The 18,270-nt window shown below is 39.8% G+C and overlaps 1 protein-coding gene across 2 annotated transcripts in view; it reads right to left on the bottom strand.

Moving 5' to 3' along the window:
• Nucleotides 1–1,750: 1,750 nt before the first annotated feature.
• The window catches only part of LOC138676113 (chloride anion exchanger-like), a 91,887-nt gene continuing 75,367 nt past the window's right edge, over nt 1,751–18,270 (bottom strand). Inside the window, exons 15-22 of one of the 2 annotated variants that reach the window (XM_069765040.1) lie at nt 17,777–17,846; nt 17,604–17,696; nt 17,422–17,517; nt 14,618–14,857; nt 13,523–13,577; nt 6,110–6,255; nt 5,122–5,184; nt 1,751–2,781 (exon numbers count right to left, since the gene is read on the bottom strand). In XM_069765040.1, coding sequence (XP_069621141.1) covers nt 2,758–2,781; nt 5,122–5,184; nt 6,110–6,255; nt 13,523–13,577; nt 14,618–14,857; nt 17,422–17,517; nt 17,604–17,696; nt 17,777–17,846 — 787 coding nt within the window. In that variant the 3' untranslated portion in view covers nt 1,751–2,757. The remainder of the gene's footprint in view (nt 2,782–5,121; nt 5,185–6,109; nt 6,256–13,522; nt 13,578–14,617; nt 14,858–17,421; nt 17,518–17,603; nt 17,697–17,776; nt 17,847–18,270) is intronic. The other variant, XM_069765041.1, reaches the window with a different exon arrangement.

Below are 18,270 nucleotides of genomic sequence, written 5' to 3'. Positions count from 1 at the left end.
GGTGTGTAGTGGCAACATGTAGGACAGGTATAGGATTTGGTTTGTGGTCTCCATCTTCACCCACATCCTCAGGACATTCATGGATCCGGGTAAAATTGTGGAGGATAATACATGTCTTTATTACACAATTGACATTCACACACCATACAAAGCAACATTATACTGGTTCGATTGAAGTAGGGTAGTAGAGCTGGTTGGCCTTAATAAATGTGTGAGCCTTCTTTAAGGAGAGTGGGCCCAATAGACACATGTAACATTGTTTTATGTTGGGAGACATTGCTAATATGGCTAAGCCTAACCAGAAGACACTCTTGGGCAGAAATACATCACCACATGTTGGTATTTTGGTAGCTAATAGCAGGTCTGAGTTCCTCCAACAGACAATCAAATGTCTGCTGGCTCATTCAGCAATATTCAAAGAATTTATCTGGATGCCTGTGTGGCTCCTCATACAGCCAATGGATGTGGCTGTATGTTGTACTATGGCTGAAGAGTGGATGTACCCTTGTGTTGGCACTGCCTCATCGGATTCATTATAACTGGGTAACACTCACCAAACTGGCAAGACAACACCCAGTGTAAAAGGACTCACTCAATTTAGTTGAATGTGAAATGGAAATACTGTTTTTTGACAACCACTCAAAGGAAACAAGCCTAATGGGCAATATTGAAGGGGATATCCCAACAATATGAATGGACTCCCAATATGTGGCCTTGTGGAATGTGTTTTTAAAGGTTAAGAATCAATCAAGCCCTAAAGTTATTAGTGTATTTTGAAAATGTATGCTTGAAATCGCATTGCTTACAGAAGTCAAGCAAATGTTATACGGTGGCAAAAAAAAAATTGCAAACTTGGATTGCAGTCACATTACACAGGGGATACTATATGGAGATCACTCATCTAACTCTCCTGTATGAGAATGGGACTGATTTTTCACTAGCTTTTGTGACTCCAGCCGTATTCTTTGCTATTTAGTGACTGGGAGTTAAAAACTCACCTGCTCCCATCGCTGTGCCATCTGCATCCACTGTCAGTCACTTCACCTTTAACTCAGTGATTAGTTCTGGCGACGGGGGTGAGGATTGGCATCACCATTGAGTATTGCTCCCACCTCCCAGTCTGTAAATTGAACAGATTTACGATCTGCTAAAAAATGAAAGGCACCCTATTTAAACTTTTCCTAACATCCTGTCCCTTGCTAATCATAAGTGTTTACCCGGTCAAGGCTCTTGATTGCTGGCTGCTAATTCTTATACTTAACCAGGTTCACTTCTACTGTTTTACCTGGATTGATACTTGGACTTTACTCTGGACTTCCTTAGCCCTTTTCTTTCCTGCAGATTTTCACATTGATTAATGTCACTATCGGTTTGACTCTGACCTTGCCCTTTACTTTGTCCTGCCTACTCATTTTGTCCTTTTCACCACCCCCCAGGTTTTGACCAAGCATGTTGGCTATCCTGCTGCCGTCTTGCTTCACGGTCGTCCATCACATCATATATTCCTTGGACAGGGGCCTTTGCAGTAAAGACCAGATCCCTAGTATAGGGGTGCAAGGATGAACATCAAGGTGTCTCATGGGAATAGCTAAGTGGTGTGGATAGTTCAGAGAAAGAATCCATCTTAATAGTTTCCCGTATTCATGTAGAGGCCCTGAAACCATGGAAATCTTTATGTCCTTCAGTCATCGCAATGATCACTTGGGTTTATTATCATTTGTTTCTCAAAAAATAAAGAGACATGGCAAAAATATTTTGAATATTTATATAAAACCGATACATTGATCATTGTGAAACATTTATTACATTTATAGCAATAACCCTGACTTATGGTTATGGCTAGAATTAAATCACATTAATAAAAACAATAAATTCTATATAAAATTGTTATATATTTTAGACCTTCTTTATGACAAAACTTTAGTTCTTTTGCATCTTGCACTAATGCCGTCCTAAACCAACTATGGACGTCGGTCTGACGCACTGCAAAGTGGAATACTTTGACATCAGTAGCGTCCGGCTCAGGGAAATAACACAACTGAGTGGACACAACTGATGAATTGAAACCAGGCCTAAGGGCTCATACTGACTTCTGTGAAAGATGGCCGAGTCTCGCATGTTAAAACCCGGCTCTGCCGCCGGCACTCCAGAGCGGAGCGTGCGGTCGCATAGCAATACATGGAGCTGCATGCTCCGCTACCAAGTGCCGGCGGCAGAGTCGGGTGTTACCATGCGAGACTCGGCCGTATTTCATGCAAGTGAGTATGAGCCCTAAGCCGCAGTAACTGATCATAGCTCATAGCTCTGAAAAAAACAGTACATAGCCATCACCCACAGAAAATAACTTACATAATACGTTTTAAATCATAACTGTACTTCAACCCAGAGCTTAACGCCAAAAGGCAGCGAAGTGTAAGTAATCAATAAATTACCAGTGCTCCATCTCCTATTGTGGGAATGAGCACTGTTCCTACATAGTTTAATAGGAAGTGGGAAGGTGGGAAAAATGGCTACATAACAAAATATATTGTAAATGCTATATGAATACATACAACTGGAGAAAATAATTTAGAAGCAACAGTACTGCAGAGTTTGAAAAAAATAATGCACAAACTATAATGTTATGATTATTTGTTAATATTTTCATGGCAGTCTGTCAATGATTTAATAAATAATGTTCCCTGTACATTTCGTCTGTTGAATATATTAACAGCATACATGAGCCAACATGGAGTCTTCCACTGACAGGTACGATACCTAAAATTTTGTTTCACTTCCCACCTATAACAAAAGAAAAAATTATTAGTAACTTGGATAAAGCCGTAAAAGCAATAGAAGCCATCGCTAGGTACAGATGGGTTGTTACATGCTTTCTATCCACACTATTTCATGGTGGCTAACTCTCCTCTAATCTGTATTTGACAATGGAAGGTGTATTCTACTGATCACCTAAATGCACTTGTACAATAGTTAATCAGCACTGGACTTGACTAGGCAAGGAAAAAAATTTCTAGCGACTCGTTCAATGGGAGAATTGATACCAATTACTCAGTTTATGTAGATTGGAATCCTGATTCCAGTAGTTATTTTCTGTTTTCATATAGACTTTTAGACTTATTCCACTGTTTTCAATTGTAGGTGTAAATTAAAATGTAAGAAACGATGTGACAATTATATTTTTATTGATTTGCATCACCAGTGAAAGCTCTGCGCAGATATTAAAGGGAACATGTTGTATAATGCAGTCCAATCTGTGAACATCATGGTATAAAGGATATGTAGGTTTGCTGGAAAACTGGCTCTCGTAGACTCACATTGAGCTCTTGTGACATAACTTCTGACCTTCGACCACTTAGAAGTTACAGGCACAGATGGCACCACGGGACTGGAGCGACGTTGGTAAAAGGTGAAGTATAAGAAGGGGAGAAAAGGGCTTACAGTTAAAGCGCCACTCCAGTGCTTAAAATAAAAATTGCTGAAGTGGTGCTTTAACCCCTTAGCCCCCAAGCCTGTTTTCACCTTCATGACCAGGTCAACTTTTACAATTCTGACCAGTGTCAATTTGTGTGGTAATAACTCTGGAACACTTCAACGGATCCTACTAATGCTGAGAATGTACATCTTGATAGTGTTAAAACTTATTCAATGTGACTTGTGTTTATTTGTGAAAAAATCTGAAATGTTGCAAAAAAATTTACATTTTGCAATTTTCAAACTTTAAATTTTTATGTCCTTAAACCAGAGAGTCATGTCACACAAAATAGTTAACATGCAAGTGTATGTTTCCACGGGCAGAAACCGACAGCGCTTTGGACGCAGCACATGTCCGCTCCGTCCAAAGCGCTGCCGGCTTTTGAACGCCGGTGATTCCGCATTTGTTCATTGAACCATGCAGGATCACCGCATCCTATACATTGGACGGTGATATTTATCTTGTGGAGATGGAGCGTCTCCGCAAGATAAATAGACATGCTGCGGTCTGGAAAGACGAGCCGCATGTTCGTTTACACAGGGAAGCCGGAGGCATCCCTTCACACATAGTGGAGATGGGATTTTATGAAATACCATCCACTATGCTGTAACATCTGGATGCTGCGGATAAACGCAGCATCAAACGCGCAGTGTTTACTGACTGTGGAAACATACCCTAACATTTCCCACATGTCTACTTTACATCATCACATTTTTTGAACCAATGATTTCTCATATTTCCAATAAAGTTTGCAAAACCATTTTTAGGGATCACATCACATTTGAAGTGACTTTGAGGGGCTTATATGACAGAAAATACCCAAAAGTGACATCATTCTAAAATCCGAGCCCCTAAAGGTAAAACCACATTCAAGAAGTTTATTAACGCTTCAGGTGCTGCCCAGGAAGGAAAAAAAAAAAATAACATTTATCTTTTTTTCACAAAAAAGAAAGAATAATTACATTTTCACCACTAAAATGTTGTTTTAGCACCAAATTTTAGCTAGTAGGAAAAATTGGACCTCAGTCTGTTGTAATAATTTTGCCTGACTGCACCAATACCCCACATTTAATCGAGAAATACCTTTCAGGCATAGTGAAAGCCTCAAAAGGGAAGGAGTGCCATATTCTAGTGCAGATTTTAATGTTACGGTTTGCGGGTGCAATGACTCACTGGAAAAGCCCCTGAGGTGTCAGAACAGCAGAACCCCCTAAAAGTGACCCCATTTTAAAAACTATACTTCTCAATCAATTTATTTAGGGGTGCCTCCTGTCGAATTGGGCAGGAAAAGGAAGTTCGAGATCCGCTGCAGCCCGGACATCCTCTTCATGTTCAATTTGTCCGAAGGCATAATCAGTGACGCCAGTGATGATTGGGCACCAGCGTCACATGCCAAAACAACCGCATGGGGGCCCCAGAACTACTAGTACCCACACAGCAGTAACGCCGCAGGCACGGAGAGTGAGTATAGGCTTTATTATTTTTTGAGAGTCATACATTTTGATCAAGAATGGGTTGTCCTAGTAGTGGACAACCCCTTTAACTTAAACCCTGGCCTTGCTCTAATAGGAAAAGCAATGCTACTATGATCTATCAGGTAGATTACAGCTCAGAGCAGATGCTCTTATTAGGTAAAGGATTAGACTTACCTTGATGTCATAATAGATGTTTTCTTTAGCAGCACTATTGATGAAGGAAATATTGTTTGTGTCCTGTAGCAAAATCATTGAGGAAAAAAAGCAATTAAAAACTTTTCATGGAAATTTATCGAGGCATGGGCATCACATGGATCCAGCTTTCTCACATAACCACTTTCATGACACTTTTCATTTAGATTTTAAAATACGAGTAGTAGTATACTTCTTTGGGTACAATGTATTATTGTACCTAATAATACAATATGTATTATTAGGTACAATAATACATTAGGTACAATAATACCAGATGTCTCTGCTGGAGACCTCTGGTTGTCATGCCAACTCATCGGTGACCCGTGATCACATGACGGGGTCATCAATGGGTGAGATTTCCGGTAAGTGCGAGTTAAATGCCGCTGTCAGAGATTGACAGCGGCATTTAATAGGTTAACAACCGTGGGTGGATCGCTGTTAGTTGAACATGTCAACTGTTCAAAACAGCTGGCATGTGCCGGGAAAGATGTGGGCTCAGCACCGGAGCCCATATCAAAGGGAAGGAGTCTATTACTATTACTCCCAACGAAGGAAAGTGGTTAAATTCAGAAAAGTTTTTTAAACGGAATCTATTTATTTAGCTTTTTTTAAATACAAAAAAACACCAGGCAACTTCTTCCTGTCTCTTTCAGCTCCCCATAGACTTCTTTATTTAGTTTGTGGTGTCTTCCAACACACCAGAAGAATGGTCAGGTCACTTTTCTTTTAACCACTTTACATCTTTTGAAACAGTTAAAAGACATGAATAGGCTTGAACATATGAATAGCAAGTTATTTTAACATAGAAATGCCTGTGTTCAATATGTTGAGCATTTATAGGGCCCATTATCAGATGAGTTTCAGAGGGGACAAGGAATACATACACCCGTGTACTTTTCCATTTTTCTGTATTTACTTCTACATTTGGCTAAAAAAAACTGCAGCCTTTAGCAATAATGGAGATTACCTTGTGTAGCGCATTTTTTAATGCGTCTTCCATGCCTTTTTTCTCCAGCACGTGAAGAACTGCATCATGGACAGTTAGGAAAAGCATTGACGTTTTAATGTTGTCATCAAAAAATGAACTTTGCTTTAACTTTTCCACCACAGAATCTATTGGATGAAAATGTGCTCATGGTTACAAGTGAATTACATATGGCTGCTGTTTGGTCAGATTTATGTCAAATCATTTGACAATTTTGAAAAAAAATTCATGATTTTATTGTTTTTATCCTATGTGATGGCAGACTGAAAATTCATAACGATGTGGTCACGTGCTGACTAGAAGACTGCGTTTCTCTCAATTCTCATTTATTAAAGCAACACTCCAGTGTTTTTTTTATTTATTACTGTAGTAGTATCACTAATACAGTACATGTTCCCTGCACCTAGTAATATACTTACCAGCCACTGTCTTTAGCTGGACTTGGCTCTGCTCTGGACCTTCTCTGCCATTTTGTGACTGCAACTTCTAGTTGATAAGAAGTCACAAGTTCTCAATGTAAGTCTATGAGGTCCTCATTCTGGCCTCACTCTGGCTCTCATACTTACTTTGAGAAGTGTCCTCCGGCTCGCTCAGCAAACACTGGAGCAATCTGGCAGGTCTCTACCTGCAGAAGAGGACCAGAGAAGTGCCAAGAAGCACCAAGAACAGATGAAGTTGGTAGCTGGTAAGTACAATAAGGTAATATATAAGAACCTATTTTGGTGCCACCACTCCAGCGCTGAAATAAAAAAAACCCGGAGTGGTGCTTTAAGAGAAGCCAAATGAGTCTAGTTGGTCCATTACTGCAAGTATGCAAATATCACACATGTGGTAACACAATTGCCCACCGGTATGGGGAAGATGGAAATTGTGACAGTGTAAGAATTGTATACTGCCACGAATCAGTAGTTGGCAGTCCCATAGAGGACTGCAGACTCAACTTTTTATGGTTCTGGGTTTTTTTTTGGTATGTTTTGATATGATATGGTTTCATCCTTTATCTGAACATTTCATGTTGTTTTTTTCTATTGATTTACGTATGATGACAGCTTATTCTGAAAAATCATCTGTAATACTAAGTGCACTTTAACATCACAGCTATTTTTCTATCTGAATCCAGCATTTATAAGACATGGGTCTTAGGTCAGGGCCCACTGTTTTCTCAAGTTTCTCTACATTAAACATGGGTCTTTATAGACCTCCATTTGTGCACAAAGTCACAGTAATGCTGGAACAGGAAAGAGCTTCTAAAACATTTGGCACAAACTTGGAACAATGAAATGGTGAAAATGTGGATGCTTTTGTAATAAAGATGACCTTTCACCAAATTTTGACTTATAAACGGGCAGTACATTTATTTTATGCCCCTGCTTTCCACATTATCAGTTTATAATTAATGGTTGATCCTCTCAGTACAAGCACTTTATGATTGTTGCAATATTACTACATTTGCACTAGGAGAGTATGTTTACATGATCTTCCAATGCTGTTTTCTTATGCAATTTGTGGAACTGCCTCTTACCCCAATCCCTTATTCCCAGGGCTTCTGTTTGGGATCCTATCTTTTCCTTCCTCAATAATGTTTGTGTATAAGATTATGTATGTTACTTATCATTGTATCAATAAAATCATGTTTAATTTTTGAAATCATCACTCCAATTATCTTTATTTAAAACTTAAATGTGTCTCTACAGAGGCACAGAGTATGGGAAACAAACAAGAATAATTGGAACTGCTAACATAGGAAGACAGATATGATGTTATTGGCATCATTGAAATTAGTGGGATGATACACATGATTGGCATACAAACCTTCAATACTTTTTATCAAATAAAAGCATATTTATATGAACCAACCTTAAATCAATTGGTGACATTTCATAGATAATTAGATTTAACTGAGAGCTACCAAGTGCATAGTTTTACCCTGAAGGTTACAACTTATTTATAAGAAACAGGCTTTACAAAAGGGGAGATGGTATTGTATTGCTTGTTAAGAAAGTGTATATCTTCACAGAGATCCAAGCTTCAGAGAATGGTAGCTCTATAGAAATTGTTTGGGTAAGAATACAAGGAGTGAAGAACAGAAAGGACACTATTGTAGGTGTTTACTATAAGCCACCTGGACAGACTGAAGATATGGATGAACTCTTTACATCAGAAGTAAAAAAAAGTAAGATATAGTGATCGTTGGAGATTTTAACTATTCAGATATTTGTTGGGAATCTCTCTCAGGCAAAAGTAATGGGTATAGAGAATTCTTATCTTCACTCGCTGACAACTTTATCTTTCAAAAGGTAGATGAGCAAACCAGAGGATCTTCCATCTTGGACCAAATTCTTATCAACAGGGAGGAAATGGTTGAGGCCATAAAGGTTTCTGGGAATTTAGGAGGGAGCGATCATACTATCCTTAAATTTTGGATTACAAGAGGAGGAAGATCTGTAAGATTTTAATGAACTCGGAGAAAGGGAAGGAAATGTTCAATGACTGAGTGTTCTAAAGGACAAAAATGTCCAAGAAGAATGGAAGATTTTGCTAAATCAAATTCTCACTGCTCAATCACTAACCATCCTGAAAAGAAGGAAGAATGTGCAGCATTTAAAGAGACCAGAATGGATGAGCACAGAACACTTGCTAAAAAGGAAAGAGGTGGGCATAGCTAAAGAAGAATATAATGTCTGCAGAGAATACAGGGCAAGCATTAGAAGAGTTAAAGCCAGTAATGAAGTAAAACTTGCAAGGGAGACCAAAAGCAGTAAAAAAGGATTTTGTTGGTATGTCAAAAGTAAAAAAAAATTCAAAGATGCTATAGATAGGATTTTTACAGAATGAAAAGAGTGAAGTGGTCAAAAATTATGTTGAGAAGGCTGAACTTTTAAATTTATATTTTGTATCTGTGTTCTCTAAGAAAGGAAACGTAACATAACTGATCTTCACTGTGCTATAAAAGGAATAAAAGAAATTACACTATCTATAAACTGAAACATGGTGAGACAACACTCAGCTACCGTATTTTGCAGACCATAAAATGCACATCAAATTTTGGGGAGGAAAATAGTAAAACAAATTTTTAATAAAATGGTGGTGCATCTTATAGTCCATTTTAATCGTAGCTTATCAGGGGGATGGCTACGGTGGAGCAGTGTCCCAGAAGGCATGGTCTCTGCAACAGGAAGCTGGCGGTGGCAGGAGTGGGGACATGATGAGAGACCCAGGATGAGCGGAGGTGGTGTTCAGCGGTGCAAGGATGTGGCAGGCCCTGGTCTCTCGGCTCCTAAGATCTCAATCTGTGAAACATCACAATGGACTCTGATATCACCCGAGTGCAGTGCGATTCCCGCCAACACCGGCAGCAGAGGAGCTGCAGAAATTCATTTCTCTGACTCCTCCACATCTGTGCTGCGATCTTCTCATGCGAGAGGATCAGAGCTTAAAGTACTGACACTCGGGTCCTGTTCACAGCAGAGCAGGAGCCGAGTATCATTAGCATATCGCTAATGTGACTCTGGCTTAAGACACACTTTTTTCCCCCAAATATTTTGGAGGAAAGTGGGAGGTGCATGATATAGTCCTGCTATACCTTTTAGTCCAGGTGTGGCTGTTTAGGGGGGTGCGGGAGCGGTGGAGGTGTGGGTCACAGAAGGCAGGAGCCAGAGGCTCTTTAATAAAAGAAAATATTCACTGCTCCCCACGCCCATAGTCCCTCCCACCTCTATACACTGAAGAAGTTGGCAGGACTGTGAGCGTGTGGAGCAGTGAATATTCATTCTTGGCAGTGGCTGGGCTATCACGTGTGTCCACTATTAAAGAAAATTAATTTTCACTGCTTCCCACACCCACAGTCCCAGGAGTGGGGAGCACTGAGTATTTTGGCAGCTGACGTTGGTGTGTGGGGGCACATGGCAGTGACATCATGCGCTGCTTCCACTCTGAAGTTGAGTAAAGTTGCTTATTTTTTATGTGTGCAGAGTGAAAGGTCTATGTATCCATGTATACCAGGATGAGGGGTCATGTATACCAGGGTGGGGGGGCATATATACCCGGGTTGGGGGGCCTTGTATACCAGGATGGGGGTCCATGTATACCTGGACGGGGGGCCATATATACCAGGATAGGGATCATAGATAGCTGTATGGGAACATAAGTATCAGTATATCAGGATGGGGGGCCATATATACCACAATGGGGATCATATATACCAGGATGTGGGACATTAGTACAGAATTGGGTGACACTACCCCTATAACAGTGTCAGCAGCAGAATTCCCGCCCCCCTCCAATAACAGTGTGTTATGAATACATTTTTTGCTTCAATTTTTTTTATTTTCCCTCTCTAAATCTAGGTGTGTTTTATGGTCCAGTGTGTCTTATAGTCCGAAAAATATGGTAGTTGTATGCAATGCTATTTTGGCAATGTATGGTTCTTCAGACAATATAATTTGCACTAAATATCTGGGTTATTTGTGACACTAAAAGCACACTGTTTAGAGAATGTGTTCTATATGGAACCGTAGGAATTACGTGGAACTTTTTGAGCAATTTATCTAGAGTATTTATCAATCAACAGTATATGCATAAATTCATAAACAGAGCTAAATGTTAATTAAAGCAAACTTGCACCACATCTTTGTCTATTCAAACATTCACGGGAAGTGTTAGTACTTCTACATATAAAAAAAATAATCATAAAAATTGTCGCAGTTGATAACTGTGCAAAAACTTTATGAGATATATTTTTGGGACCACCAAAATACCGTATTTTTCGCTTTGTAAGACGCTCCGGATTATAAGACGCACCCCAAATTTTGAGGAGAAAAATAGGAAAAAACTTTTTTTAATAAATTGGTGGGGCGTCTTATAATCCATGCGTCTTATTACTTACCAGGGGTTGTGGCTGCGGTGGATCAGGGTCCCAGGGTCGTTGCTGGAGGCAGGAGTGGAGCATTGCTGCAGGCTGGCATGAGGGGGGTCTGCAGGGGGGCTTCTGTGCTGCAGGGGGCTCCTGTGCTGCAGGCTGGGATGACAGGGTCTGCAGGGGGGCTCCGGTGCTGCAGGAGGCTCCTGTGCTGCAAGCTGGGATGAGGGGGTCTGCAGGGCTGTCTCCGGTGCTGCGGGGGGCTCTGGCGACATTTTGTGAAAGATCAGAGCCCCCTGGCACTTCTTCCATGCGTTCCTGTATGACTGACTCTGGGAAAATGGCCGCCGGAATCTCAGGAGATGAGATGTTCCATTCATTCCTGTATGACTAACTCCGGGAAAATGGCCGCCGGAATCTCGAGAGATGAGATCTCAGCGCTGAAATCTCATCTCCCGAGATTCCGGCGGCCATTTTCCCGGAGTCAGTCATACAGGAACGGATGGAAGAAGTGCCAGGGGGCTCTGGTCTTTCACAAAATGTCGCCAGAGCCCCCCGCAGCACCGGAGCCTCCAGCATCACCCGGGGCAGCAGCGGTGGCGGGCGAGGTGACAGCGGTGGCGGGCCGCAGCGGCGGCGGACACCCCCTCATCCCAGCCTGTAAGTGGTATATCCCCTTTGTAAGATGCACCCCCATTTCCCCCCCAAATTTGGGGGAAATAAAGTGCGTCTTACAAAGCGGAAAATACGGTATGTCCTACATGTATTAAGAGACTTGTCTCTAAATAAATTTGGCGCACCTTACTCCAGTGGGCTATAGTTTCCAGACAGGCATAAGAAACACTAGACTGAATAATTCACCACAAAGCATTTCTATAGAATGACAGAAGCTGAAAAAATTTCCAGTGGTATACATTGATTATGAAACTAGATTCACGCAGGCAGATCTGTGCCCAAAACCTGCGCCAATTCATAATATAACAAATCGATTGTTAAAAGTCTTATTAAAAACTTTTTAAAATTGTGACAGTATATTAAAGACGCACTCCCATCAAATTTTTTAACCTTTAAATATATTGTAAGTATCATACTATATAGCACTGTGTATTTACAATTTCTCATTTTGTCCTTCTACCCAGATAATTCTTCTGTTTTCCAGTAGGTCTGTGATATCACGTGATTAAAAACTGACTAGCTAAACCCTTCTAAGCGCTAAGTAGAAACAGGAGGTCAATTTTCTCTGCACAAGTCATGAACCATTGCAAATATCTATGGCAGGGGGGAGGAGCAGCTGGGTCAGGAGTTCAAGAGGGGATGATACATGCTGGGAAAATAGACTTCCTATTTCTACATAGAACAGAGAAAAGAGAAGAATTAGCTTGATAGAAAGGCAAAATTTGCAATTGTAAGTACACAGTGTAAAGGTACCTTCACACATAACGATATTGTTAACGATATCGTTGCTTTTTGTGACGTAGCAACGATATCGTTAATGAAATCGTTATGTGTGACAGCGACCAACGATCAGGCCCCTGCTGGGAGATCGTTGGTCACTGAATAAAGTCCAGAACTTTATTTCGTCGCTGGACTCCTGCTGACATCGCTGGATCGGCGTGTGTGACACCGATCCAGCGATGTCTTCACTGGTAACCAGGGTAAACATCGGGTAACTAAGCGCAGGGCCGCGCTTAGTAACCCGATGTTTACCCTGGTTACCATCCTAAAAGTAAAAAAAAACAAACACTACATACTTACCTACCGCTGTCTGTCCTCCAGCGCTGTGCTCTGCACTCCTCCTGCTCTGGCTGTGAGCGTCAGTGACGTCACCGCTCTGCTTTCCGGCCGCTGTGCTCACAGCCAGTACAGGAGGAGTGCAGAGCACAGCGCTGGAGGACAGACGGCTGTAGGTAAGTATGTAGTGTTTGGTTTTTTTTACTTTTAGGATGGTAACCAGGGTAAACATCGGGTTACTAAGCGCGGCTCTGCGCTTAGTTACCCGATGTTTACCCTGGTTACCGGCATCGTTGGTCGCTGGAGAGCGGTCTGTGTGACAGCTCTCCAGCGACCAAACAGCGATGCTGCAGCGATCCGGATCGTTGTCGGTATCGCTGCAGCGTCGCTTAATGTGAAGGGGCCTTAATATAGTATGATGACTACAATATATTAAAGGGAACCTGTCACCCCCAAAATCGATGGTGAGGTAAGCTCACCGTCATCAGGGACTTATCTACAGCATTCTGTAATGCTGTAGATAAGCCCCCGATGTATCCTGAAAGAGGAGAAAAAGAGGTTAGATTATACATACAATAATGTATCTAACAGGGGATTGAAATAAATAAAATCAGTATCATTTATGTTACCATCTACATCCAAAAACATATTTTTAATTTTGTATGACATATACATAAATTATTTACTGAACTGCAAATGCAATGTGGTGGTCTGCTGTGAGATTTGTAATTATTTGCATCAGTTTTCAATAATAAATTTCTTTCATTTTGGCCTTTACAATATATTAACTAAAATTAGGAACTTACCGTCTGCCGCAACAATATACGTGTCTACATCAACCTTGATAAATTCTTGTAAAATCTGTAAAATAATTACATTAATAAGGCAGTCAATTTCAACCCTTGTTAAAGGGAATCTGTCAACAGGTTTTTACTATGCAATCTGAGGACAGCATGAGGTAAGGGTTAAAACACTGAATTCAACGATGAGTCAATTAACAGGCTGTGCGCTGTTGCTTACTTACAATGAAGGTTTTATCACTGGGTCATTATCATTGCCCTGGCGAGCTGGCATGTACTTCCCGGTATGGCTCCTCCCTCCTCCTGTGATAAGCAGTTCACTGTCAATAGACTATGTGCAGAGTCTGCTGTGGGTGGGGTTAGCTTTCTCAGCTCTACTGCATTGCTAAATCTAAGAACTCTATATTTATCCCAACTTCTGCATCCAGTAATCTAAATGATACATCATTTGAATCGGGGTCTCTTTTCCGACATTACAGATAAGGAAGCAAAAACCTTGTGACACATTCCCTTTAATTAATCACTTCAATTTGTGAGTTAGCATGTCAGATTTTAGCCCATTCCTTAACAGGAATATATATATATATATATATATATATATATATATATATATATATATATATATATATATAAATTATTATAATTAGTGCAGGATACCAGTGGAATCTATTAAAGATTTTGCACTGGGATCCATGGGTTTTAAGGTAGGTCTCTGAAATCCTCACATTTTAGATCTTCTGTTGATATTTCTTTCACGGCCACAGTAAAGGAGTACGGTATGTATGGTACATGATAGTGTTTCTCTTGGAAAAACGAACCACTTTTTACTCCTTCATACTAACGATACCCTTTTGTCAGGGAAAGAAACTGGTAGGTGGCCATCTGACTCTGTAGGACCTTGGTTGACTAATGTAAGGCTCCACTATGAGGACCTTATTAAACTGTTATAAATTTCAGCTTCTTAAAACTCAGAAGCACAAAAACGCATCATAAATTTGAGAATGATTTGTTATTTAATTATTAAGACAAAAAATTAGCCGATCAAGTCCCAGAAGGCTGATAAATATTACCATATCAGAACAACTGTACTGTCATACTCACTCCTTTCAGTGCTTTCATGCCGGTAATATCAATGAATGAGACTGCCCCAAAGTCTAGGATTAAGCTATGAAGGTCTATTCTGGGAACTTGGATATTGTTGGGGAGATCGGCATTCCAGTCCACAGCAATGGGAAGATCTGCGGAGTTTATGGGTTGGTCCAGCTCTTCAATCCTGTTGTTGTCCAGCTCCTCTTCATCATCAGACTCCTTATAATCATATGACGTACATATAATACCTTTCTGAAAAACGACATTATGTGTGAGATTTCTATTAGAATAGGAATTTTAATTCAACATAATTAACCTTTGCGCACCAGATCCTGTTTTAAACTTCATGGGCCAATTTTTTCAGTTCTGACCAGTGTCACTTTATGAGGCAAAGACTCTGGAACACTTCAACATGTCCCAGTGATTCTGAGATTGTTTTTAGCGACATATTGTACTTCGTGATAGTGGTAAATTATGGTCGATATTTTTTTCTGATTATTGGTGAAGATATTGGAATTTTCAGGAAAATGTTGAAAGTTTTCCAATTTTCTAAATTATTATTTTATACCCTTAAATCAGAGAGTTATATTACACAAAATAGTTAATAAATACAATTTACTACATGTCTACTTTGTATCAGCATAAGTTTTGAAACATTATTTTTTTTAATTAGGAAGTTATGAGGATGAAAAGTTAATCAGCAATTTCTCATTTTTTCAATAATATTTACAAAACCAATTTTTTTAGGGGCCACATCACATTTGAAGTGACTTTGAGGAGCCTATGTGACAGAAAATATCCAAAAGTGACACCATTCTAAAAACTGTACCCTCAGAATGCACAAAACTGCATTCAAGAAGTTTATTAACTCTTTGGGTCTTCACAGGAATTAAAGCACAGGTACATCTGTGGTATTTTCCTGATGAAGGAGTCTGAGAACTGTGAAACGCGTTGAATAAAGCCACATTCTATATGACAAACGTCCGGACTTACACTTATTCAGCAGCACAGAGTGAATCCACGTCTACCCATTTTTAAACATTGGAAACCACTCACAAGTGACACCTTTTTGGAAACAACACCCCTCAAGGAACTTATTTAGATGTGTGGTCAGCACCTTGAACCCGCAGATGCTTAACAGAATTTTATAATGTTGAGTCGCAATAACAGTTTTATATATTTTTTTATGTTTGGCTGCTGTCACACATTAAAAAAACCCTTTTTATAGAAAAAAAATTTTTGCATCGCCATATTTTGAGACGTATAATTTTTCTATATTTCTGCTCTCAGAATCATGTGAGGGCACATAATATTTTTTGATTGTTTTCTATTAAGATTTATGGGAAACCAGCAATTCAGGATTTGTTTTTTGAGGTTTTTTTTAAATATAGTTCACTGTGCGATAACAGTGTTAAGACAGCTTTAGTCTAAGGATCAGTGCAATTACAGCGATACCACATTTATATAATTTTTTTTCTGCTTTTTCACAATAAAAACTTTTGCAGAAAAAAGAATTGTGTTTGCATCTCAGTATTCTGAGAGGAGTAACTTTTTTATTTCTCCGCTGATTGTGCTGTACGTTGGCTTATTTTTTGTGGGACAAGACGACTTTTTCAGCAATATCTTTTTTATTTACACTTGTCTTTTTAATCGCATTTTATTCCACTTTTGTTTGGCGTTATCATGAAAACTTTTTTCTACTTTGTTCACTGAAGGGGTTAACTAGTGTGACAGTTTTATAGATTGGGTAATTTCGGACGCGGCGATACCAAATATGTGTACTTTTTTGTTTATTTTTGTTTTTATATCAATATACATATTTATTGGTTTAATGTTTGTTTTATTTTAATTTGTATTTTTTTTTTACCCCTTCACCCCATTTTCCATTTTTGCATTTATAATTTTTGCTCCCCTTCTTCCCAGACTCAAAGTGTTTATTTTTCTATCAATATGGCCATGTGAGGGCTTGTTTTTTGTAGGATGAGTTGTACTACTGGAATGATCATGTTAAATGCTGCTTTCAGAAGTTGACAGAGGCATTTAACAGGTGAACAGCAGCGGGTGGATTGCGATTCCACCCGCAGCTGTTAGGGGCACAGGTCAGCTGTTGAAATGTGCCAGAAAACATGTGGGCTCAGCGCCAGAGACCACATCAAAGAGGGAAACCTAACATGCATTGTACATGTGAAGGGGTTAAATAGTTTACAAAAATGTTTCTCTTTTTTTACTCAGTCCTTGTATGGGACTTAAACTTTTGTTTCTTTGATCGCTGGTCTGATGTATTGCAATGCTTGAGGAGCAACAGTTTTACACTGTCAGAATTCCTATTAGACCCTGCTGCTGGTTGAGTCTAACAGGCCACCGTAATGTAAGGGGTGAGCTGGCAGCTGACTGCCATGACAACAATCGGCTCCCCCATGATCACATCACAGGGGTGCCTAGGGGTAAGAGGAGGAGCCCACTTTCTTTCACGCCCACTTTCTTTCACAATCTTCTGAATGCCGCGATTGCTATTGATCGGGCATCTGGAAGATAACACAGGGATAACATCACCAGAACCTGAGTCAATCAGGTCCCTATAATGTCACAGGTCAGTGCTATCACTCTGCACTTGAATCCCAGCTCTTGCAGAACTCTGGGGGTCCCGAGCGCTGCAAGACCACCGACCATATAGAAATGTCGACACTGCACAAAGCCTAGCAAACGCCGAAGTTAAATTTATTCAACCGTTATGAAAGGGTTAAAAACTACATTACATACTACGAGTATTGAAACTGGTGTGATGAACATCATATAATCTTATGAACCCCACTTACTTTTGTAACTTGTAATTCTCCTTTCTTCACTAATTTTTTTATCTTTCTCAGGGCCTTATTTCGCTTCCGCAGCACCCACAGTGGATTGAATCCCGCCTTAAAATGAAAAAAAAAAATTCTAGCACTAATACTACACAGAAAACGATATTGACTAGAGAGTATAAGGTGGATGTAAGACTTACAACAGCAATGAGCTTATCTTTGAAGAAAGAACTATTGGCAAAAAATAATGGAGATGGGCATCTGAAAATCTTCAGTCCATTTGGCTCACAGATCTGTGCACAATAACACACTTAATGAGTTTGATGAACAGTACCTGGAAGTACATATACCTGGGAATGATGCCATGACTTACATCATTGTAGTCCTTTCTATTCCTGTAGATGTCCGTTTTTTTAATATTAGCGATCTCTACAAACTTGGGGCTGAAGGAAATGCAAAATTATGTGAAAAGGTTAGAAAAAAGACACAACAACATTTGACATAACAAGCACTTTTCACCTATTGTGTCCCCCCATTTCCTTGTAGATTGTAAGCTTGCGAGCAGGGATCTCACCCCTAATGTCACTGTTTAAATTGTCTTAACTTGTACTGAATTTATTGTCTGTACATGTCCCCGCTTAATTGTAAAGTGCTGCGGAATATGTTGGCGCTATATAAATAAAAATTATTATATTATTATTATTGACATCTTTTTTCTAGCTAATGCCTGAATGGTACTAATTATAGTAATTAGAGGCAGGTGAACCTGAACTGTAAAGTTCGGGGTCCATACCGGACACCTAGTGTTAAAGTTCAGCGGAACCCAACGGACCCAAACATCCTCAGGTCCACCCATCACTAAAAGTA

This window comes from Ranitomeya imitator, chromosome 4 (assembly GCF_032444005.1).
Source record: "Ranitomeya imitator isolate aRanImi1 chromosome 4, aRanImi1.pri, whole genome shotgun sequence".
NCBI classification, from domain to species: Eukaryota; Metazoa; Chordata; class Amphibia; order Anura; family Dendrobatidae; genus Ranitomeya; species Ranitomeya imitator.
The sequence above is the reverse complement of the archived record's forward strand: the minus strand, read 5'-3'. Positions and strand labels throughout refer to the sequence as shown.